The sequence below is a fragment of the Eucyclogobius newberryi genome, unplaced genomic scaffold (assembly GCF_026437365.1).
Source record: "Eucyclogobius newberryi isolate DKJ021-1_F unplaced genomic scaffold, fEucNew1.0.hap1 SCAF_9, whole genome shotgun sequence".
NCBI lineage: Eukaryota > Metazoa > Chordata > Actinopteri > Gobiiformes > Gobiidae > Eucyclogobius > Eucyclogobius newberryi.
Genome location: NW_027316532.1, coordinates 29,475,361 through 29,499,991, shown reverse-complemented (window position 1 = coordinate 29,499,991; position 24,631 = coordinate 29,475,361). Strand labels below are relative to the sequence as shown.

Genomic DNA, 24,631 nt, shown 5'->3' with positions numbered 1-24,631 from the left:
ATGGATCAGTTCTTCTCATCTTCTGCTCCTGTTTGTGTGGCCTTTACTATCACTGCCAAGGCTCACAAACTCTTTTGTTGCCGCAACAACAGAGCTGGAAGAGACAGCAAAGCTCATTATCAACTGTTTACTCCATCAAATATGTTTGAACTGGCAGCTGTGTTGATAAAGAGCGTCATTGTGACAGAATAGTAGAGTTATGCAAGTTCACACGCTGCAGAAAATAGTGTGAAAACTGTGCAGAAATGTGCCTGGTGATGAGCTCCTTTAAGACGTCAGACTCTCTCAAAAACATACCTGGAGTTGTATTTAGCTCAATCCTGTTTACGAGGTGATCTTCTCTGAGCACTCACAAATCCCTCTGACTTTTGTTCGGACGGGTAAAAATCTAGACTTCTCCTGCACAGTTTTTAACCGGACTAGTAATGCAGTCACTTTATGTTCACGACAAACCCATTAGTATAGCCCTATCAGTATAACCCTGTCAGTATAGCCCTGTCAGTATAGCCCTGTCAGTATAGACCTGTCAGTATAGCCCTGTCAGTATAGCGTTCACATTGTTCATTCCCAAGGCAGCAATACTCTCTTTTAGAAACAGGAATTTGTGTCTTCCAAATCTAGACATTATTTTAAGGAGGAAAATGTGAAATGCTAGTGACCAAAAGCCAATTAAAACCACTAGAATGCATAACATGTTTTTTACTCTATTACAGGTGTTTTTAATGACCCAAAATCATGTTAAGAACTTCTTAGTGTGAGCGGGGGTCGCCTCTCCAGATCTGTCCTGGCCTGGTGGTGCAACATGCTTGTTTCTATGGAGATAGTTAAGTTTAATGCCTTAATGTTGACCCCCCACCAGAAAAGTTCTGCAGTGCACCTTTAAGTTTACACATTTCTCATAGTTGTCTATTCAGCATCACACTGCATTCTGTCTAGATTCATGGCTGAGGCGTGGCGCTGAAATGAATTCTGGTCAGCCAGGATCTGCTTGTTAAGACTGCATTAAACAGCTCGGAGTAGTGGCTGTATTAGCATAGTCATTGGTTGCTGTCTTACTGTGTCTGCTAGAATATGAGGCATGGACAAAAGTAATTGCAGAACTAGTTTTGTAGAGGAATATAAATGTAGGATACTTTAGGATAATATTTTGAAGAAGCTGCAATAAATGAACAGAAGTGAACCCGTTATTCTCTTGACATGAAACAAAATGGGGATTGGTTTGGGGACTTTTAAATAATAGCTTTTTTTGGTCATTATTCATTTTACTTTTTATATTTGTATAATGAATGACATTTATCCCTGAATATACTATAATCCTCTTCTATTTAGAAACACAGTTACAGGGCTACACAATCCACACCAATCTGACGAGCACTTTATTCATAGGTTTCAGGCATATGATTCCCTTCTGATCTGAAGGATTTTGTGAGGACCGTTCCCCGTAAGAAAATATAATATTTAGATTTTAATTGTGAGAGAGAACAGAGGAATCTTAAAATCTATGAATTTGCTAATGCAGTAAAATTATTTTTGTCCATCCATCTTCTTCCGCTTTGACTTCCCTCACACTAGACACTTCCTCCAGCTCTGGGGGGATCCCAGGTGTTCCAAGGTCAGCCGAGAGACATGTTTCCATGTGTGGAAATTATTCAGCTGGCTCCTCTCTCATTCTTATAGCAATACAAAACATAGTTATATGTAGATATCATATTTTTTTTCACAGCACTATACTTACATGTGCAGCATTATTTAGCCAAGATATCATCAATATAAAATGATATGCTTTAATGTCATAATCTATTGAAATATATAACCAGTTATTTTATGAAATGCACAAACTTTTGCACTTAGGGTACATTTTACTTTTTATTTTTATTGCAAATGTGGAGTTGAAAGCATCTCCTATGGAACAACATTACTTCAGAGGGTCACCAGATTATATGAGGGGAAAATTGTAAATTGATACAGTCTCAAACAAGGTTCAAGTGTGCTGGCAACTGTACATTAGTATTATAGTATTATAGTATTGTTGGCCTTCCAAGGTAATGTATCTAGGTCTATATAGGGTTGTGCAATAATCAAATTTCAATTACGATTATTACACTCGACGCCTGGCCCGCTGCTGCATACCACTGCCACCTCCCTCTGTCCCTCCTCCACTGCAGAGGGACACGTCTGCAAGACAGACTGCTGCTGCTGCTGCTGCTGTGTCCTGTCTGTTCTCATCCGTGACCCGCGGGCTTATCTGAGGCTTTATTTTGTTCACATTTGAGTTTTCAGAAAAGTCGTTACATGCGAGACAAATATATTCATTCAGAATATCAATGAATGCGACAGCGCGAGCCCCGCCGCTGCATTAGCGTCTTTCAAAACTTCACAGAGTTCTCAGCAAACTGCTTTATGTTACTCATTTGAAAGGCAAATTTAGTGCAAAATGCTTTAAAATTCTCCTAAACTAACTCCACGCAGAGGACAAAGGAGTGTGGGATTATTGCCCTCATTAATTTTCTCCTGGAGCTAATAGTGTGAAGCGATGCTAACATACAGCTGATGTGCTGCTGTCAGTATTTACACCTAAAATCCACATTTTATTCACATAACTAATAACATAGGCCAATGGAATTAAAAGTGGGACAAACAAATAATGAGTCAAATACTCATGACGATGTGTAGATTAGCAGAAATGCTGTGTACCGGTAAATACTTAGGGTAAAATATTTTAATAAACAAATTGACTGAAGGAACTTTATTTGTGTTGTTTTAAAAAAAAAAAAAAACTTTTTAAAATGAATATTCGTTTGCATAATGGTGATTACAATTATGACAAACATAATCATGGTTATTATATGTTTATATTCAAGCAGCCCTAGGTCTATATCTTCAAGTCATTGGACATGAAGCTAATAGGTATGTTACTGTATTGGATATCGCGATTGCCATATTACCACAATACCATTGTTGTCTGCTCTCTGTATTAGACGACATTAATTTGTGTCAAATATAGATGTTTTGAGTTCAAAAAGCAAAGATGAGCACGTCCCCCATGATCCTTTGTATCGCGTCACCGTCACAGTTTGGGCCACACGCTACACGCTTTCCACACTTGGTAACAACGGCCGCTTGTCGCCGCACGCAGATGGAACAGTGATGTTTGCAAAGAACAACGAATGGATTAGAGAGGAAAGCCGAGCAAAACCCCACTGCTTTGAAGTCCCAGATTTGGTTTGGTTGTGCTAAATGAGTCCCGGTAAATGAGACTACAAACAGTAGTTCTGCTGAAGAACAGCGTGGATCTATCAAATACTCAGGAAATACGAACACAATGAGGACTCGTTTGACAAAATATCTCTAGTTCAGGAATTCAGTCCTGTCCATACTAAACTAGACTAAACTAAAGAACGTGCCTCTGCCTCACAAGAGCACAAGGTCCACAGCTGCAGAATACACCAGGGATCCACGTGGTTTCTCGTTCACAAAACCTTAATATAAACTTGTACTTATATACTGCACAGTTTTAGTGGACCTTCACATTTGCATGTATTAAATGTGTTTGTAGAGTACAACACAACGTAGGGCCGTAGTCAAAATGCGTTACGAAACAAGAACATGTTAAAAGATTACATTTGGAGTACAATATTTTATTATTCCGCCTTGAACTTTTGAAACTCACTTAACAATGTATGAACACCAGGATAATATGGCTATTATGCTCATTATTGTAAGCACAACTTCTATACCGTGGCCCCTTCATTAATAATGTGAGCCTTTCCGCAATTATATCCTACCTTGAGATTTGCACATTGTTACATCCCTAGAATGAAAAAAAGGGCAACATTACTCTCCAATAAAACAGAAAAAACAGCTGGAAGATCAAATTCAGGCACATAAGGATAGCCATCATCTATATAATACTGCAGTACAGAACAATGTGCAACTCAAACAGGAAATCGCCAACGCCATTAGAGTCATGAAAAAGATGAAAGACAAGCTTATAGAGCAGGGCATTGTCATTGCTGGACTGAAACGCAGACAGTTCAGTGCCAGAGCCTGTTTTCCACAAACAAAGGGCAAACAAGCCATTCACCTGAAAAGAGTGGCAGAAACACCTCCAACCACGATCCTTTACCCTTACATTAGAAACAAAGAAACCAAAATAAATGTCTCTAGTATTTATTGAACATGTTTTAAAATGTGTTTTATTCTTTTACTTGTCAAAACCCTATTTCACATGCCAGCATTGGTAAAACAGGATAACATTTGTTTTCTTTTAGATCTGTTTTAGATCCGTTCTTAAATTATTATGAGGAAATATGTAAAACTGTGATATAGCCTTAAGCAAAACTTCACACCCTTCAAATGTAGTGGTAGATGTAGCTTGACTGTCAGAATAACTGGGACCTCGCATCTGAGTGCATTAGGTACAAACATTCAGTCTGAACACTGTAGCAGTAGTATTTACTACACTTTGACTTCTGACTGTGTGGGCCGTTGGCACATTCAGTACCCTTTTTCTCGTTATATTAACATAAACTTCTGCCAAATAACGAGCAAGTCATGGTACTCGCTGCTACTGCACTTGGCACCGTTAACTCGTTATAAAGCTACTGACATGTGCATCGAGCCATTAGATGTGTCTGTCTTCCAGAATGCTGCTCCAAACAGCTCAGCGTGGGGCTTAGTAAATGAATGAGTGGGGGAGTGCTATTATTTCATTTCCTGCCCTGGCGTCACTATAAATGAATTGATGCTCTGCAGATCTTCCCTTCCCCTAAGGAGGGCAATCACCAGTTTCCACAAAACACCTAATCATTGTGCATCTTCCTGTCAGGACTTAACATAAAAGCTCTGTAGGATTAATAAGGCTTTTTCCGCACTGTGTGAATGGCTTGGAAATCCCTGCGCTTGCCTCCCTTTTCGATGTGTTTGTATTCTTCTAAGACTGGTTGTAAGTACTTTGCTTCGTATTTTTCTATTTCCAGCCAGGAAGTTTGACAGTGGCGAATATCTTAACATCACGGCTATCACAAGGGACCAGGCCGGGGACTACGAATGCAGCGCTCTAAATGACATCGCCTCTCCAGACACCAAAACAGTAAAAGTCACAGTCAACTGTAAGTACATGTCTTTCTTTTCGTCTCCACTTGTTTTGCTTTGGCCTTGGACGTCAGATAACAGAAGACTGCATTGTGTTGGCAAAGTTTGGAAAAGTTTCATTAAAATGGTATGAGCACAGGTGGAATGTTCAGCCACTACAATAAAGGAGCACTAACAGGGTTCTGGTGGGGTCTTAAAACATCTTTGAATGGTATAAAATAGCCTTATATTTGACAAAAATGTGGGTTTGGTCTTAAATTTTAAGCACTTATTTTTAAGACCTCTCTTTCTGCCCCCCCCCCCCCCCCCCCCCCCCCCCCCCTGTATGGGTCACCTCCATTGACTGTAGCTTGTAGAGCGTACTCTTTCTGCCGTTTACTGTAGCCTCAAAACTTTGGGATCTAACAAGAACTTTCTTTAGCTGTCACTTACGGACGGTTGGGCAGGTTTTAAAGACTGATCACGGCACAGTAATGCAAATCAAACAAACGGGGCCCTGACTTAGCATTGCTAGCCACTGTAGGCTGTAGCTTTTGTTGCAAACGTCTCATGCAGAGCGCTGGATATCATGGTCACGACTGATGAACACCTTGAAGGAGGGGACAGGTGCACCTGACCAGATCATGTGACGCTGCACTCTGGGTTTTCGGCTGACCCAAACTGTGAACTCAAGGTGAAGGGAAAATCATGAACTAGACCTGCATATTGATTCAAAACAATATTATATACATATTTCAAAATAAAAAGTCCATATACAAATAGAGGCTTATAATAAAATATGAATTATTATAATAATAATAAACTGTTGCCAGTAGCTTCTGAAAACACAAAACAGCAGAAAATAAAGACCAAGAAAAAACTATGAAACGTGAAGAAAAGAAGATAAGCCAACATGTTGCTGGGTATTACATTTATGAGATTAGTAAAAAGTTACTTTTAGAAGGCAATGTTTTCAATCATTATATTTTTGCAAAACATTGTTATTTTGTGTTGTTGTTACTATTTTCTTTTTTCACGCTGTCATCCAGAACCCAGTAACAAATACTTATGATGTGTTCCTCTTCCTGACAGTGATGGAATTTGAAAAACACTAAATAGGTCTATTCCACTCATTTTTTATCTCCAGACTCCATCTCATTTGTCTTTGCTCCGTTCCCTTTGGCCATCAATACAAGCGTCTCACTGTCTCATCAGTGCGTCCCTGACTGTGCACCTGAATGGAAGTCGGACACGGCCAAAGTTTGAAGTTTCTTAATATTTAATGTGAGAATTCCCTTTTTGTCCATGTAGGTGATTCATTTGCAGTGTGGAAAGGTCTGACTGTTCTAAGCTCTATTCCATTATGCAGGTAATGAGTCTTTCAAAAGTGCGCACAGACAGTAATGGGGAGCCAGAGCATTAATGAATGATATGGGCCTGGGCTGTCGTGGTCACATGGTCTGAGAGACTGCCTAAGACGATTATCACATTTTTCTTTATTTGAAAAGTAGTTTTATTTTTTATATATTATTAGATATTCATACAGACTTCTGCATAGGCGCTCTGTGCTTAAGCTTGTGCAGACCTAAAGAGACCAAAGTGAGCAACGTTAAAAAGCTCCTCCTGGCCCACATATCTTCCATCTTCTAGAAGCTAATCATGCAAGTTTCCAAATTCAAATTTAAAGTAAGGACTCATTTTTATTTCATATGCTCCTATGACAACTTAAATCTTTTCTTGGAATAATCTGGTAATGGTTGCACTCAATTCTTTCCTCTCTGCTGTAGTCTTTTTTCACAGAGTCATTCTTGTGGGCATTTTCTATGCAGCTAATGAGCAGAAGGCTCAGCCTGGCTATTTTTAGTGCAATTGAGGCACAGGTTCAAGGAGAAAAGTGCTCTACCAACTGGCAGACTTTATTTCACAACAATGGAGAATCAGAATGATTGATAAGGCGTGTTAAAGTTGGAAGTCACATTTTTAAAGTGGGACGACGGAGTGTGCTGGGTATCCACGGTGAATGAACTGATTACAAACCGTCAGACAATGTCACCAGCGGTCATGCTCTGAAGTCGTTGTTTGGCTGCAGTTTGAGGCCATACTTACCCTCCGGACACACTTATCTGACACAGACACAACCACGAGCCATTATTTTATAGTCCAGCTAATCCTTTTTTAGTATTGTGTGTTATCAAAGGACCTCAGCATTAGGGAAATTGGTTTCTCATTGGCTACATCATTTGTGCTTATAAAATAGGAATAAATTATTGTTTATGTTGCAGAGTCAGTGACAATGATTTATCAGGCAAGCTAATGGTTTATTAGAAATAGTAAGGGAATGGCTCAATTAATAGAGAGAGCATTGCAAAAGAAAACATACACAAAAATATTCGAACTATTTTCTACTCTGTATAAATTATTAGAATAATAATTTGAAATAAGTTGTAAGTATTATCTTTTATTTAAGATGTAACAAATGCTGCATGTTCTTTCACTGTTTCTGATGATGCTGAGCCCCTTGCCATGATTTATGGCGTCAAAGACCCTATTAGTCAAAATCATTTTAGGTAAGCAATTAGTTAAAGCTAATGTAGCTGAAGAGACAGCTTGTGTCCACAAGGTGTAAATCTCCGCGCCGCAGCACTTTAGTCACCAAATATTGCCTGATTTACGACAGTCTCCATGAGCTATTGCCACAAAGTAAGTGACTTCTCTGCCCTCACAAGTCCTCACGGTTGGGCACGGCGGTGCTTTATGGAGCTGTTTAGCATTCCAAATGGTGAACCGGGTATGAGACCTGCATAAACAAAAGTGCGTCTGACATGAAGGGGAGCTATGGTTGTTTGCAAAATTGCCTAACCTAAGGACCTAACCACCACTAATTTGACCGTCTGTTACTTAGCCAGAACACCGATCCCGCATCCAATAGGCCTATGGGACTTTTTTCTCACTTGTTCTGGAACGGTCAGAACAAATGAGTCAAAGTTTAGAGTCCGACTGCTGCAGCAAAGGCTTATCCTGATGGCAGCCACTGTTCACTGCCCCTCTTCCTCCTCCTCCTCGTCGCACCACTGGCCTTGCTCAGCAGCAGGAAAAGAGAGAGGCATTTGGTCCAATCCCTAATCTCCTGTATCATTCATGCTTCACCATCACACATCTGCGTCTCGCCACGGTTGGAATTAAGATCAAGGAGTTAGCTGACACGGAAAGAAGGAGAAGTTACATAACAGGAATTACTTTCTAAAATTACTAAATCAGGGGGAATCATCAGCTGTTAATCTATTTTCAAAATTTAATTGGATGTCCATAGTTAAGAAACAGATAAAATATGCATAAATGTTTGCATTTTTTGTATGGTGGAGGTCTGACCAATCTTACATTTACATAATTTACACTAATAATTAGATCTAATATTTGGTGTGTGTTTACATGTTTATAAGAAATCAACAACGCCTGGCGACATGTGTCAGTTAATTAATTGATATTTAGAGTAACTGTTGTATTTTGAAGACAAAGTACAATGACTTTTCAAATAGCTCTTTCTTTGCTAAATTACTTTGTCTTGTTTTCTTTGTTTTTGTTTTTTGCATAAATTTGACAAAAACAAGGTGCACGGGTGTGAAAAATCTGAAAGAGATAAGATTACTCACAGCAGATGAAACTGTTCAATAGTTTGATAACTCCAGAAATCAGATAATAATCATATTTTTGCTGTGCATGACTTGTAAGGACATGCAAACCTCTGACTCTTTTATTAATGTTTTTCTCTTTTGACAATGTTACTGGACTGTATCTTTATTTACACACAAGTTTTGATTGGTCTGTGTTTATTCTTTCAATAAAAAATAAATAAATAAATAAATAAACTGCATTTAATTTGCAATTTTCTTGATGGTGAGATCGTTCTGCATTGATAATATTTTTAACAATGAAACAAGACGCTGTAACAACATGATGAGAGTTTCTTGTTGTATATCTACACTGCAGTACATATTGACCAGGTACTTTGTTAATTGCAGTTCCATTAAATCATGTCAAATACCTAGATCCTCCATGCCAGCCATTGTACCATTTTATCTCTCTAATGCGACAACTTAGGGACCAGTGACACTGACATTTGCGGGCTTCACTCTCTAATTAAACACATGTCCAAACAAATTCTCTCTCCTTCCAATACAATTTTTTTCAGCTATAGTATAGTTGACCTCCGGGCTAATTGCAGATTAACGCCTCTAATTAAAATAAGCAAACTCCCAAGTAATGAAAACAAAATTAAGCCTCACCGCGTTCAGAGTTTTAATAACAGCAGACCTTCTCAAATACTAAGCCTGCCATTTGGCTTTATATGATAGGAAGAGAAGAGTAGAGGTGTTTTCAGTCTGTGGCCAAATTTGAATGTTAAGTCCACAATTAAAGGGCAAAATCAATTACAACACTGGTCAGGCATAACGTAATGACCTAACGTCGGCGGTCTTATGCTATCTGCTTAATATGCTGCCCCAAAAAACAGCTAAATTCTGCCCGTTGTTGAGCAGTGTGCGGAAATCCGGAGCCTTCACTTGTCCACAGACTTCCTTGAACCACCTTGGATGGATGTGGAACACAGCAGACCCACACTTTTGACTGGTGGCAATTACAATGACAAAGGGGGCAATTCTCAGCGACCCAGAAAACATGTTCGCTCTGTTTTTATGTTTGAGTAAAAATCTTGTGGTTGCGGGACGTGTCAATTAGCCCTCTATAAACATTTTCTGAAATTATTCTCTTGTAGTATTAGAAGTTCTTATTTCACTCTTCTTAAATGTGTTTAAATTATGTCGCAAAAATCTTAATTTGTTTTTCTAAAAAGGTGCAGCCTCTGGCCCATTTTCCTGCTTCTTTTTTATCTACTAAATTCAAAAAATTGTCTTGCTGCTTCCTACTTGCCTCTAATTAACTGGTGCCTTGAAGAAGACATTTTCTGGTCTAAGGTTGTCAGAATAATTTATACTAAAATTAGATATCAATTTGAGTATCTAGTAACTCGCTCAGAGAGTTGTGAAAAGCACTTTTAATCTCATCCCAATAAATATGTTTGATGCTTTTGGTACGTGATTTTTCATGTTGTTTATAATAACGTAAAAATAAGATACAGCATTTTTCCAGCTATTGCACATTAGGTTTTATACTATATTCTCTTTCCATTGCTCACAGTTGTATGCCTGATCCACTGCCCTTGTATTTATTATGAGTTGATATAAAAAATAATAAAAACTGGATGAATACTTTTGTCTGCACAACCCCCAACAATGGCAGTTGTCCACGAGGTCAGGGCTGGATGAGTTTAGAGGCTCAAAAGATCCCTCAGTGGTGATTTTACCTGATGAAATTTGATCTCTCCGACCCGCTTTTAAAATTTACATATTTATCTTCGCAGCAGGTGGGAGCAGTTATTGGCTGAAATCCTGGCTCCACACAGTGTGACTCAAAGGCGTAAATATCACATGGAGGTGACTGTACGAATTGACAAAAAACCCTCCCATTTGAGATGGAACAGAATGCCATTGATTAATTAACGAGAATGTCATGTTGTGTGATCAAAGCATCCATTGCACGTACTTATGTGACTAACAAAGGCAAAAAGAGGCTATTTTGGAGCGCATTTGACATTCCTTTGTCAAGCACTCCAGAGAGCTGCCTTCTCACGTCCTACTGAGTAAATGGCACTAGACTTTCAGAGCTGAGATGTTGCAAGCTGTTTTTCGGCTGTTTAACCAGTCCCAATCAATATCATTCAAATCTGGGAAGTTTCGAAATACAACATTACATTAAACATTAAAAGATAAAGAATTGTGGTATTTCTGATTTAACAGTGCGTGTATTCTTGTTTTATTCATGTTGTGACATTGTTCATTTTCCTGGCCAGTCAAGAATATACATATCCAATACTTTACAGTACAGTATCTGGTCACTGAGTTCAGATGGGCGTGTTAACAGCTCCGTATCAAAACAAATAAGGTTGCTTAAGGAAAAAGAAAGGAAAAAACATGGCAGATTTATGCCGAATCAATGAGTGAAGCGCAAAACACTGTTAATACAAGTTGAGAAAAGTTTAATTTTATTCTAAATGAGTCGGTGTAATCCTCTCATTTATCCAGGAGTGTTTCATAGTTGAAAAAGATTCAGTTCAACTCCCGGGTGGTATGGGGCCTTTCTGTGAGGGGTTTGCATGTTCTCCCTGTGTCTGTGTAGGTTTCCCTTACCACTGAAATAAACAACTATGGGCTCCTCCCCTCTGGGGCCATGACTCCCTTGAAAAACTTTCAATAAAATAAATCAAGAGTATGTATGTTTCAAATTACAGAAAAGTATAATTTGATCTCCCAAAACATACAGGGTAATTCAAGTTTTTTTGTCCGTGGTGAAAACCCCAAAACAAGAAATGCAATTGCTCTGTGTTGGTTCTATCTGTAGAGCAGGCAGATCATTTCTTGTTTACCAGACCTTGGAAAACATAAGCAGTGCCCTGTAACGCTTCCGAGTTCTGCTGCCAATTGCCTATGCCTCCTTCCTCCTCCTGTACCCTGCAGCTGTGAATCCTGCTTACACATTCACCACGGCCATTCCGACTTTTAAAAATAAAGCAGCACACTTTCTTTGCTGCTTTCACTGAGGGCATTTTGAGTAATGAACATGCACCCACATCGACAAGCAATCAATGACATCATATCTGCAATGTTTTGGGTCTGGATGGATGAACAGTTCTATTTCTGACAGTCTTTTGCCCTCTCTTCTTGCTCCAGCCCCTGTCAGTGCATGTAAAGTCCTGCTTATCTAGGTTGTTTGGAATTCAGCCGCGGTGTTGTTGGGTGCAGCACAACATGCTCCTGTGCCTCCCCAGACTGAGGCTGTGGAGGCGTCCTCCCAGCTCACATAAATAACAGGCTATCACTGCTTATTTGTGGTCAGGAAACACATGCTGGGTCCTTAAACCACCCAGCCTCCAAATCACACGCAATGACATGAAATAAACAATGTGCAGTGGAGTGTGCACATGTTTTTTTCCAGTCATAACATTTCTGAACAATTATTTCACACTCTGGCAGTTTACAAAGTGAATCTGTGGACACTGCCCTGACTGTGTGGGCCTCATAGTGTTTTAAGCTTGGTGTGAATTGTGTAGTAGATAAAAATACCGGGACAGTGAATGTTCTGTCCTCTCTTCAGTACAATCCATTACTGAGAGTATTTCACATGAAGCACAAAGTTGGACATTTGTCAAAGTTTTGCTCTATCCAATAAAATACTGTGGCGTACCATTCAAAACAAAAGGCTTCCTGCAATTGGATTCTGATCCAGCTCTAAGTACAACTAAAGCCAGTAGCCTCTGGCTGTTTGGATGTAAATCCATCTCACTACATGGCTCTCCAAAGCTCTTGTCTTGATTGCTATTTGGATTCCTTAGCACATGCAGGGTATGAATAAATGAGCTACATCTTGATCTTCACTGGAAACTTCTGTTAGTACCACTTCAGCACCGTCAATTTCACAATGAATTTTGTCATATCCACTTAGTGAAGCAGATTTTTAGTGTTTTCTCTGTACAAGTGTTTTTATATTTCATCTTTATTGTTGTATTTGTAAAAGGAACCATCCTTTTTTATGGTTTTGTTGATCACGAAACACATCCAGTCTCACTTTGCACATCCACATACTGTACTCCTGCAAACAAAGCAGGACATTTATATTGCTTTGTATAAAATGAAGGAACACAGTGTTCTGCTGCCGTCCTGAACTCAAATCTTAATGAATTAATAAATGTTGGCAGCAGAGGCATTCCTGACTGACAAAAACAGGACAATGAAGCCCACAGATGGCAGTGGGGAACAGTGTCTCTGTGTGTAAGCTGATAAGTCATGCACTGATGAGTCCATTTCTTAATTGCAATGAAAACTCATTTTCAAATTGGGCTGAAGAGGTAGGGTTATTAATTGATATTTTAATTAAAAAGCCTTCGTTCTCTGGGTTCCTTGGCAAACAATAGTTTGTTGCTAAATAAATCATATTCAATCTTGAGGCATACCAATTAATCATTAATAGTCACATGGGAGTGGCTAAAGGGAAACGCTGTAAATGGAGCTCTTTGCATTAAGGTGAATTTCTTTGCTTTAATATTACATAAGGAGCAGGTCATTCACCGTACACACCATTAACACACTGCTTATGTGCTGCATGATAGCATTCAATTAAAGAAGCCGCCCTCTTGCCCTGACATCCTTCATGTAACGCAGATATAGTGGCAGTCCGTTTGTGATCGACCCGCAATTGGCCATTTGTCACCCAGCGGGGCCTTGCAGCACCCATTTTTCTGTCATGCCTGTGCTATTCCTGGACCCAACCCCTCACCCCCATCTGCCGGAGTCACCATGACGACAGACATGATTTAATGCACCATCCTGGCATTCTTCAGACAGTAAATTACCTGGATTATTGGGCCTTCATGCTTTTAGTGCACTACTTTGCATTACTTCCAAATCCTGGAGGTGTATTGCACAATATATAATGATATAGAGTATGTCAGCAGGTAGAAATTGGAATTATTGGATTGGGCCAGATTTTATGGCTGTAATCCGTCTTAACAGTAGTTTGTGCCAAGCTTTAATTTGGAAAGACTTGATATTATTGATATGCATATAAAATCAGAGCATTCAGGCCCACCCACAAAAACAGAAGGACATGTTAGCATTCTAACCCCTATTTGTGGAAAATTTACCGGAATTCATGCAATAATAATATTGGATTGCAGGGTCACACATGTTCTTATGCCAATCCCTTTCATTGTTTTATTGTTTTGCGTTCCTATGTTTTAGATTTTGTTTCATTGAGAAAAAAAAAACTATTCTGATTCTGATTCTGAGATACACGAGGAAGGTTGCATCTGGTTGTGCATCAGGTGCAAATAAAACATAAAAAAGTGTTATCTCATATGGCAGACAGAAATGAAAAGTTGAACCAATCTATTTTAATTCAATATAACATTACAACATTCTTCTTTACAACATAGCACATCCTTTACTTTTTTCTTCAACCACAGCACAAAACAATCATTAATCTTCTTACTTTGTTTTGCCAAATCTTCCACCAATAAACTTCAAATAAAAGAGCATTGCTTCAAAAGAAAACATGCTGTTCGTCTTTGGCAGCGCTTCAAGTGGCTGTCGGATAAAAAGGGAACAAATCAAACCTATCACTCGAGGCGTATTTTTTTACAGATTTGTGTTCTTGATGTTAAATATATAGTCAAGTTGATGATATCGACGCACCTGCCCGAGCCGCCATGTAGACTGTCCCGGCGACTGTTGCATGTGACAGTTTGGGTCACGAGCTCCAGATAATCGATGAAACCGCACAATGACACCGAAAGAGGATTAGAGGGATTCACTAAAATGCTGTCAGACGCCACAGCCCATCGATTTCATAGTTTGTTATTGGAATATACTGTATGTGTTTGCTTCAGAGGACTCTTAACATTTCCGTCATTTTCTTCAGGGATTGCGCTTCTCATCTCAGTTGATACGCTCTGCAGGCACAGATGTTGTAGTTCTCATTAGTAACTTTGCCGCGTTCCTGTTCATTTTTGAAGCTGTCTGTTTTGTGCGGTTAGTCTGGAATAGTGATATAAAGAGAAACAGAGAACAATAAAGATTTTGATCAAGCTTTGTATTCAGTGGTGCAGCCTAGGACACAGGAAGGGGTGTCTTTTGTATAAAACATTAACATGCATGAATCATTAAACTGCAATATTGATCTAAACTGGTTTAGTAATAGAAACAGGTCCATTGACTTCCAGTTCAACACTGCATTTCACCGTATCAAGCTGCGGATTTTCATTTTTGCACCCTACGTATGTATGTATTATTTTGGCATTCAAACTTCGAATACAGGACAGTACAGGATTACTCAAACATGCATGAAACACTGACTCAGCTAATGATGAGGTCAATTTTAAATTCTCCCCTGTTTAACAATGTCTGAGTCATTTTAGAGCAACCTCGGGAAAGGCAAGTCATGCAGTTACACTAAGGTTAACTGTGCTTTAATCAATTGTTTCAGAAGCAAAAATGAAAAATGAAGGTTACTTTGTTGTTGATTATATTTTCCCCAAAAGCAATAACAATATACTTTATGGTAATTGAAATAAATTGAGTTATTTGGATAGTTGCGACCCCATCTGAAACCCTGCATGGGCCTCTTCTTCTGATGCCTCTGCCTTGAGTGCTGATATTTCATAAGCGCCATAGGGCATTTACACCAACAGCACGCTCCGACAGACAGTCAAGGTCTGCTACAACCCCCTCGGTGTGGCACCAGCACTTCACACAGTGATGAATGGATGCACTGAGCCCCAGCGTAACCCATAGCTTGAGTCACTTTCTCGAGTCCTTTAAATTAGTCAGCAAAGTACAATAACACAGTAGAAAATCTATTTAATTGGCTATACATATTGCTGTGGAAAATATTGCTCAAATAACGTGAATGTGCTTATTAAAATGCATGAGGAGGAAAGTGGACGGGCATCCATCATCAGAATGGCTCTCCTTCACAATCATGCGACGTGCATGTTGTTTTTCACCTTCACCAGCTGCTTTTATCATCAGACGTTCTCAATGTTATGGCTGAGTTGAACATGGAGTATTATGCTTATTCCCTGTTTTCACTCAAATAGGTTTCATTGGACTTTGTGTATAATCTTCTACCCATGAAGGTTTCAGAGTGATGGATAAAAGCACAGAATTTGCAGCTGTTGGTGACGGCAGTAGCTCTGTTGATAAAGTGCCTGTCCTTGGATTTGAAGGTCGTCAGTTCGAATCCCGCTTCCGACGTAACATTTATTTATTAGAGCGGTTAGAGCCATAGCCAACAGTGGTCCAGGGGTGTAAAGTAAGAAGTACAAAAGAAAAAGTACAGTACTTAAATATAAGCATCTGAACTTTACTTTTTACATGGGATTCTTTTACTTCACTATATTCGAGAGTAGGTATCTATACTGTGCGTGTGTGTGTGTGCGTGTGCGTGTGCGGGTGTGTGTGTGTGTGCGGGGGTGTGGGTGTGTGTAGGTGTGTGTGTGCGGGTGTGTGTGTAGGTGTGTGTGTGCGGGTGTGTGTGCGGGGGCGTGGGTGTGTGTAGGTGTGTGTGTGCGGGTGTGTGTGTGCGGGTGTGTGTGTGTGTGTGTGCGTGTGTGTGTGTGTGTGTGCGTGTGCGGGTGTGTGTGTGTGCGGGGGTGTGGGTGTGTGTAGGTGTGTTTTCTAAAGTCTGTGCTGAACAGTTTGTTAGCACCATTCACTCACATAGTTAACATGTCGCTTCAATCTGGAACATTCCCAATGTCTTTGAAAACTGCGGTCATAAAGCCTCTCCTAAAGAAGAGCAGTCTTGATGCCGCAGTACTGAGTCATTACCGGCCCATCTCTAATCTGCCATTTTGGGGCAAAGTCCTTGAAAAGGTTGTTTACCAACAGCTCACAGATTTCCTCTTAATAAACAACTCATTTGATGTTTTTCAGTCAGGTTTTAGACCTCATCACAGCACTGAGACTGCTCTTGTCAAGGTGACAAATGACATCCGCCTGAACACTGACACGGGCAAAGCCTCAGTCTTAATTCTGTTAGATCTGAGTGCTGCTTTTGACACTGTCGATCATGGGATCCTCTTACAGAGACTAGAGGACTGGGTAGGCATCACTGGCACTGCCCTAAACTGGTTAAGGTCCTATCTGGAAGACAGGAAGTACTTTGTTGAAATTGGTAGCTGTGTCTCAGACCACATGACCCTGACCTGTGGAGTGCCCCAAGGGTCAGTCCTGGGTCCCCTTCTGTTCAACCTCTACATGCTGCCGTTAGGTCAGTTGATACGCAGTGAAAATGTGTCCTATCACAATTATGCAGACGACACTCAGATCTATGTTTCACTATCGGCAGGTGACTATGGACCAGTAGATTCACTCTGTCACTGCATCCAACAGATCAGTGTGTGGATGCAAAACAACTTTCTCCAGCTGAACTCAGACAAGACTGAAATAATCGTTTTTGGCCCACAGAAACAAAGAGAAAGTGTTAGCGGTCACCTCCAGAGTCTCGCTCTAAAACCTACAAACCAAATTAGAAATCTGTGGGTAATAATGGACTCAGACTTGAACTTTAATTGCCACGTCAAATCAATAACATCAGCAGCTTTTTACCATCTAAAAAACATTGCCAAAATCAAAAATATAGTGTCAAAACCAGATTTAGAGAGACTTATCCACGCGTTTGTCTCCAGTAGATTAGACTACTGTAACGGCCTGCTCACTGGTCCCTCCAAACGAGCTGTAAAACAGCTGCAGTACATCCAGAACGCTGCTGCTCGGGTCCTGACTAGAACCAGGAAGTACGATCACATTAGTCCTGTTCTCAGGTCTCTGCACTGGCTCCTGTGGCTCAGAGAATAGACTTTAAAGCAGCTCTGCTTGTGTACAAGTCTCTCCATGGCCTAGCACCAAAGTACATCTTGGATATGTTAGTGCCATATGAACCATCTCGGACTCTGAGGACCTCAGGGACCGGCCTCCTGCTGGTGCCCAGAGTCAGGACAAAACATGGGGAATCTGCGTTTCAGTTTTATGCAGCTAAAATCTGGAACAGTCTTCCTGAAGATGTGAGACAGGCTTCTACTCTGACAATGTTCAAATCTAAGCTAAAAACAGTTTTGTTTAGCTGCGCATATGACTGAAAGGATTTTTTCTTTGCACTCTTCTCTTTTGTTTGTGATTTTATTAGTTTAGAAAATCAGTTGGATTGATAATTTTTAATTTAGTTAATTTTATTGTATTTCTGTTTCTGTAATTTCTTTGTGATTTGAATGCATTTTTCCTGCTGTGTGAAGCACTTTGAATTGCCTTGTGTATGAAATGTGCTCTACAAATAATCTTGCCTTGCCTTGCCTTGCCTAGGTGTGTGTGTGCGGGTGTGTGTGTAGGTGTGTGTGTGCGGGTGTGTGTGTAGGTGTGTGTGTGCGGGTGTGTGTGCGGGGGCGTGGGTGTGTGTAGGTGTGTGTGTGCGGGTGTGTGCGGGTGTGTGTGTGCGTGTGCGGGTGTGTGTGTGTGTGTGTGCGTGGGGGTGTGTAGGTGTGTGTGTGTGTGTGTGCGTGGGGGTGTGTAGGTGTGTGTGTGCGGGTGTGTGTGTAGGTGTGTGTGTGTGTGTGCGGGTGTGGGTGTGCGGGGGCGTGTGCGGGGGCGTGGGTGTGTGTAGGTGTGTGTGTGCGGGTGTGTGTGCGGGTGTGTGTGTGTGTGTGTGTGTGTGTCTGACTGTGTGGGTGTGTCTGACTGTGTGGGTGTGTCTGACTGTGTGAATGGGTAAGCGGTTTCTTGATATAAAGCACTGTGAGTGCCTTGAAGGTAGAAAAGCGCTATAAAAATGTGACCATTAACTATAGTAATTACCAATAAAAAACAAAAAGATCTGTCTTCTGAATGGGGGGAAGTCATCTGTAAAAAGGTCAAACACATGAATATAACTTGTGGGCCAAGTCTTTGCTATTAGTTTGTTCTTCATCATCCTCATTAAGAACCGGTCGTAATAAAATAAATCTGTTCATCGGTTACTTCACATTATCCCCTTTTCCCCAACATAATCCGAGTAATACATTTGTATTTTGTCAAGACATTTATTTAATTTAAATAAATGGATTTATTTAATTTAAATAAATGGATTTAAAAAAAAAGAAGATTTAAAGCTCACCTCCCCCACACTTTTGCCCAGTAACTTTGCTATGACTAATAATTCTAGACCTTTCCATAGAGACAAGCAGATGGTGGACCCGACACCCAAAGTAGTGCATGTTTTTCTAATTATGACTTAGTTTGGAAGTGTATCACTTGTGGTAAATATTAATCATAGTTTTATATATTTTTTGAAAAGGTAAAGCTGAAGTTCTAAAACTGAATCCCTCTGTGATGTCATCAATATGCGACGTGCCATTGAAAACACAGACAATTTACACTTGACTGATACACTTTTCTGACAGTTTAAACAATCATTCGACAAAATAAAGTTGTTATATGATATTATTGATTCTCATTATATAAATCATAAATATTGTGTAATTTATATGGATTTTGGCTCTTTTTGTTCACATTATGGTTGCTAAGGTTGTATTTTAACTCCAGAAAATTGTCAAACTTGGGACAAATGGGCAAAAATGTTTAGGAAAAAACAAAAAAAATATGTAGTCTAACCTGCCATATAGACTTCAATGGATCAAGTAAGTAAAGTAAATAAAGTTGTTCATTTTCACCATGAAAGTGTTTTTCTTTCTGTCTGCATTCACAATGAGAAAAGCACAAAGACACAAAATCATCAATTTACAGGCATTTGAGCTTTTCAGCAGCATCATAAGTACAGTCATTTTCTTCAAGGTGCCATACATAACTGTAGGCACAGTAAACACTGTGCAGTATAAAGGACTGCTTTAAGACATATTTACTCCACATTTGAGCACATGAAAGAGCTTCGTTTTGCCTTCACACAAACCTGCCTCCACCATTGGCTCTTTGAACTTCCATTAAGCCATTTATCTGGGCCTCACAATTTATTTCATTTCTCAAACTTCAGGAATGAATGCCTTTAGCGCTCCCCAGGTCCCCAGGTCAGGTAGTTTTGACTTTATACACAGTTTAATTCAAGTAGTAACAGCCACATGTAAACATATATTTGAAAGTATAACCTCTCTGTTGTGTTTGCGCCCACAGTCGCTCCTTCTATCCACGAGATGAAGAGTAACGGCGTGAGCTTGGGACGCACAGGACTGCTCCGGTGCGAGGCCACCGCTGTGCCACTCCCCACGTTTGAGTGGTACAAGGGGGAGAAAAGGTACGTCTCTTTAAGAAATAATGAATACAGAGCAGCAGGATTAATCGCAAGCAAATCAATATGGACCCCTACAGATATGTCCTGATATGCACTTGCTTTAGTTTAGCGGTTTATATGTCCATCATCTCTCCCGCATGTGATTAAAATGTTCATTCAGAACTAGGGTTACTCATATTAATCGATCACAAATTTAAAAAAACAATCTCTTTCTAAAAACAAATAAAATGGCTTTCAATATTATTTTTTAAACATAAATAACACAGTCTTTTAATCATCATTTAAAACACAAAAATAGAAATGACTCAATTTAAATTTGATTGATCTGCCCTACTCTGAACTGAATTGTTCCATTAAACCATAAATCACCAATCGAATCGTAAATGCAACACATTGTTCAGCCCTTTAATGGTCGTATACTGGCTAACAGCTAACGTTTTGTTTTCATGCCTAACAAGGAATCTTATTAAGAAGTGCTAAGTTGAATCCAATCCAATACATTTTTTAATTTATTTTTTTCATATTTGTTTATTACGTTGATTATCACAAACCTTTCCTTAGTGGTAGTTTTAAAGTTATTCTAATCCTTATTATTACATTGACATTCTGACTACAGTTAACCTGTTTCATAGTAAACTATCTCTTTATTACAAACTTGCAGCAGTGTCTTGTATCCACCAGATTGAAAAATGATTCCTATTTTGACACTTGCTGTCTCTTTAAAATGTGTGTATAGTAAGACAGAAGCTAATTTAAAAGCAGCCACACCATATACAAATATTACTGTGAGTCCTGTTATTTTTTGTGATCTTGCATTTGATATTATTATCAAATGCTCGGCTTGCTTGATTTTACTTCAGTATTCCAATAAAGGGTTTACGATTACAGTATTTTGTTTCTACTGAGCTGTGTGTGATTATAGGAGCCGTGCTCTTGCTCAGTTGAACTCATTTCAACACCAGGTTGAATTCTTTGTGTGCAATCAAATCCTGCATCTGGAAATGACAAAAGCAGGATAACAAAAGCTCACACAGAGAAGAGCTCATCTGAATACGAATGAATGGAGTCACTGATATAAAATTAAATGCCTCACCAAATGTATTTTAAGTGTGGCGTGGAGATGAAACTCTATTCCATTTTTTTATTTTTTTTATGTATTGATCTTAATGGTAATTTGTGAATTGACCACAAATTTTAAGAGCATACACTACAAACACAGGTATGTGTAAAAAAAAAAACAACACACAAAAAAAAACATTAAACAACAACGAATTCATGGAAATGAGTACTACTTAAATAAATAAAATTTCACAACTGGCCGTTATGAATGCACATTACATGACTTAAGCATATAAAACGTAAGGTATTCTTAACTGTCTACATATAGTTGGACTGACCACTTTGTTGTCAGGAGCAATTTAGCATTTAGCACTGGGTATCACCCAAATCTAAATCAAGATGACCACCTTGTTGGGAGCATTAGCTCATCATGTTAAATGTTCAATCCCATCCAGACACAGAGAAAACATGCAAACCTGGAACCTTGATGCACTGGTGCAAGTGCGTTTGGTATTTATAATATACTTGCACATGCCCTGAGCAGACTGAAATTATGGCCATCCTAAGCCGCATGTAATGCTGTGATTTGAGTGCGCGTGTCCTAATTGCTGGCATTAAGGCAGATATTAGCCGAGGGAAGGCGTGTGATTAGTTTGTTTCCCCATATGCTGCTGCCTGGAGGTGCCATGAGGTGTAAAAGCTCACCTTGCCTCCTAATATACTGTTTGCCTCCGACGTCCGCAAATCATTCGCTGCACATACATCAATCAGGCAACATTCAAGTGTCACTCCTTGAATTTAAAAAACAAATTACCCCCATTACTCGTCATTTAGCCACTCCTGGCAAGCACAATTTCAATCATGAGCTCACACTGTGCTAATTGTAATTATGGGTTGGATTCAATTTATTCCAATTGCTAAGGAGGCAAGTTGCCATGATTCTAGTCTTTACTTAATTTGAGGACTTGGGGTTTTTGTGACTTCTAGCATGACTAAAATGGGATTTCTTCATTTGTGCCTCTTCATGAAAAGCCCATTAATACAAGCACAATAGACGTGTAGGTACAATATAGCATGAGCGCCTCTGTTCATACATTCTGAAAATTAAAGCTTTTGAATTGAGTTTATCAGCACAGAACTGCTGCCAGTTTGCCTTTATCAGGCGCTGAAAGACAGTTTTGACAAGTAAACCTTTGCAAAGATGACAGTGCTTTGATGACTGAGTAGACGTGAGTGGGCGTCGAGTTATTCCCCAGTTTGGTTTTTAAACATATTTTGACTTTCGAATGTTACCTCTTGATTTAAAAAAAAGAAAAAAGAAAAAAAACTTGCACATGGCAGGCATATCATTAAACTCCCCATCTTGTTCATTTGGAAAACAGTTGTAATTTAACTCCTTGTTGACACATACAAATGTCTTTAGGGCTTTTGGCAGAGAACAGTGCCAAATGTTCTGTTCAAATTTGCTGAAGTTCTCAAAATGAAACAACATTTCTTGCACACAAGGTTGCATGGCCATCAGCTAAGTGCAAATGCTCACACAGTCCATCCAAGCTGCGGTTTACAAAGGGCAGAAGTGGAGCCGACACACCACTATATCCTTTCGGTGGAGTTACAAGCTCGTGCCAAATGTGAAACCGTCTAAGAAATAGCACCAGACTTCACATGCTGGTATTTGGTAGTCAGGCATAAACTGACAAAAATCATGTAAATCAGTCAAATATCATCGTCTCCCATAGTAAACAGGGAAACATTTGTCATCGCGACTGCACAGATGTCACGTACAAGCAGAATGGGAGTTTTCCCTAATCCTGGCAGCTGTAACTAAACGATGAGTGTGTCAAGTGGCATCCAGCTGCTTCACCTGCAGGACACCACATCTTCCTTCAGAGCAGCCGTGATACAGTGTACAAGGGAGGAAATGTGTGGAAGAATGTCAATGTACATACAAGGAGGGAAAAACAGAAGAATGTGGAAGAATGTCATAAATAGCAGGACACATGCGATGAATACTATGTTTAAATCTGCTGCAATCAAATATTAATAGTAGTTCTGCTTTTATATTGTGTATCGAAAACAAATGCAAGGTACATGGCCTGTTATTATGTTGTTTCTACATGTTTGTTCTGAAATGCATGGGAGTCTTGTGTGTGTTTAGTCGATGCAGTGTTTCAGTCGTCTCGCAAATGTTAATGCTCGTGAACATGTTTAAAATGTGTATTAGGGCTGCAACAATTATCAACTAATCGTGAGTAGTCGATTATAGAAAATAATCTTAATCATACTTGTTATAAACCTATACTATACAAACTCAAAATATATTATTTTATAACGATGACAGGAACATCATTTAAAGTCTATATGGTCGATAGGTTCTCCTGTTCTAATTATAGTTTGGTGGTATGGAAGCTGTGGTAAATATTTATCATAGTTTTACATCTGTGAAGTTGTAGTTTGTGAAGACATTTTGAACAATAAACTTTGCAAATTCAAATTACAGGAAGTAGAGCTGAGTTCTAAAACCAACTCTCTGTGATGTCATCAAAAGGCGACGCATCATTGAAAACACAGACAATTTGCATGCAATAGACAGAATTTTCTGACAGTTTAAATGATAATTACAGGTCAAATCATAGCTGTTGTGTAATTTATATGGATTCTGGATCTTGTTTACATTATGGTTGCTTGGTAACAGTTGTGGAATTACTTTTACCCATTTCATATTTGCTGCATGTCCAACCAGGAAGTAACATTATAAACTATGAAAATTGTCAAAGTGGGGACAACCACGCAAAATCTTTTGTAAAATCTGAAATATAATCATCAGTCACCCTTTTATTTGGTTGGTAATGTATTAAGATGTCTCAATGTATAACATAATTAAAGTAAAAAGTATTGCGGACATGTCAACTATTAAATGAATCGTTAGTGACCGTTCTAATGTACTGAATTTAGAGGTTTTTTATTTTTTATTTTAAACACATAGTGCACATTGAATTGGAATTGCATGAGTTAAACCATAATCATATTTCTCCATATTGTTCAGCTTTTCATTTTCAGTACAGAGTTACTGATAAAAATATGATGCGAGTTCGAAATCCCGGCTCCGACAATTTACTGCATGTCATCCCTCCTCTCTCATCCCCATTTCACACTGAGCTATCCTGTCTAATAAAGCCTATGGGCCAAAACATCCTTAAGAAACAACAACAAAGAAAAAGTATGGAAAATAATTCAATCCCAGGACACAAGACTATAGCTTTGAGGCATTGTTATATACAGTATTTCGTGAAATGAGTTGGTTTTGTGTTGTGTGTCTAAAAGAGCGACTCCATTCAGCGCGACTTTTCTTGTGTCTCCAGGATTATCAAGGGCCAGGGCATCGACATCAAAAGCGTCAGCTCCAGATCAGTCCTGACAGTGACCAACATGACAGAGGATCGCTACGGCAACTACACATGCGTCGCCACCAACAAGATGGGCACGGCCAACGCCAGCGTGTCTCTCGCTCGTGAGTTCAGCCTTTCTGCTTCTCCGCGTGTTACAGAAAAAAAGAGAGGAAAGATAATCAATTCCGGAGTCATCTGGTTCAAATATAATGTTGTAATGAGATTTT

At 39.3% G+C, this 24,631-nt stretch overlaps 1 protein-coding gene across 4 annotated transcripts in view; it reads left to right on the top strand.

Moving 5' to 3' along the window:
• The window catches only part of negr1 (neuronal growth regulator 1), a 166,754-nt gene that overhangs the window by 84,764 nt on the left and 57,359 nt on the right, over positions 1-24,631 (top strand). For all 4 annotated transcript variants that reach the window (XM_072437980.1, XM_072437981.1, XM_072437982.1 and 1 more), the window contains exons 4-6: positions 4,980-5,111; positions 19,839-19,959; positions 24,378-24,526. In XM_072437980.1, coding sequence (XP_072294081.1) covers positions 4,980-5,111; positions 19,839-19,959; positions 24,378-24,526 — 402 coding nt within the window. The remainder of the gene's footprint in view (positions 1-4,979; positions 5,112-19,838; positions 19,960-24,377; positions 24,527-24,631) is intronic.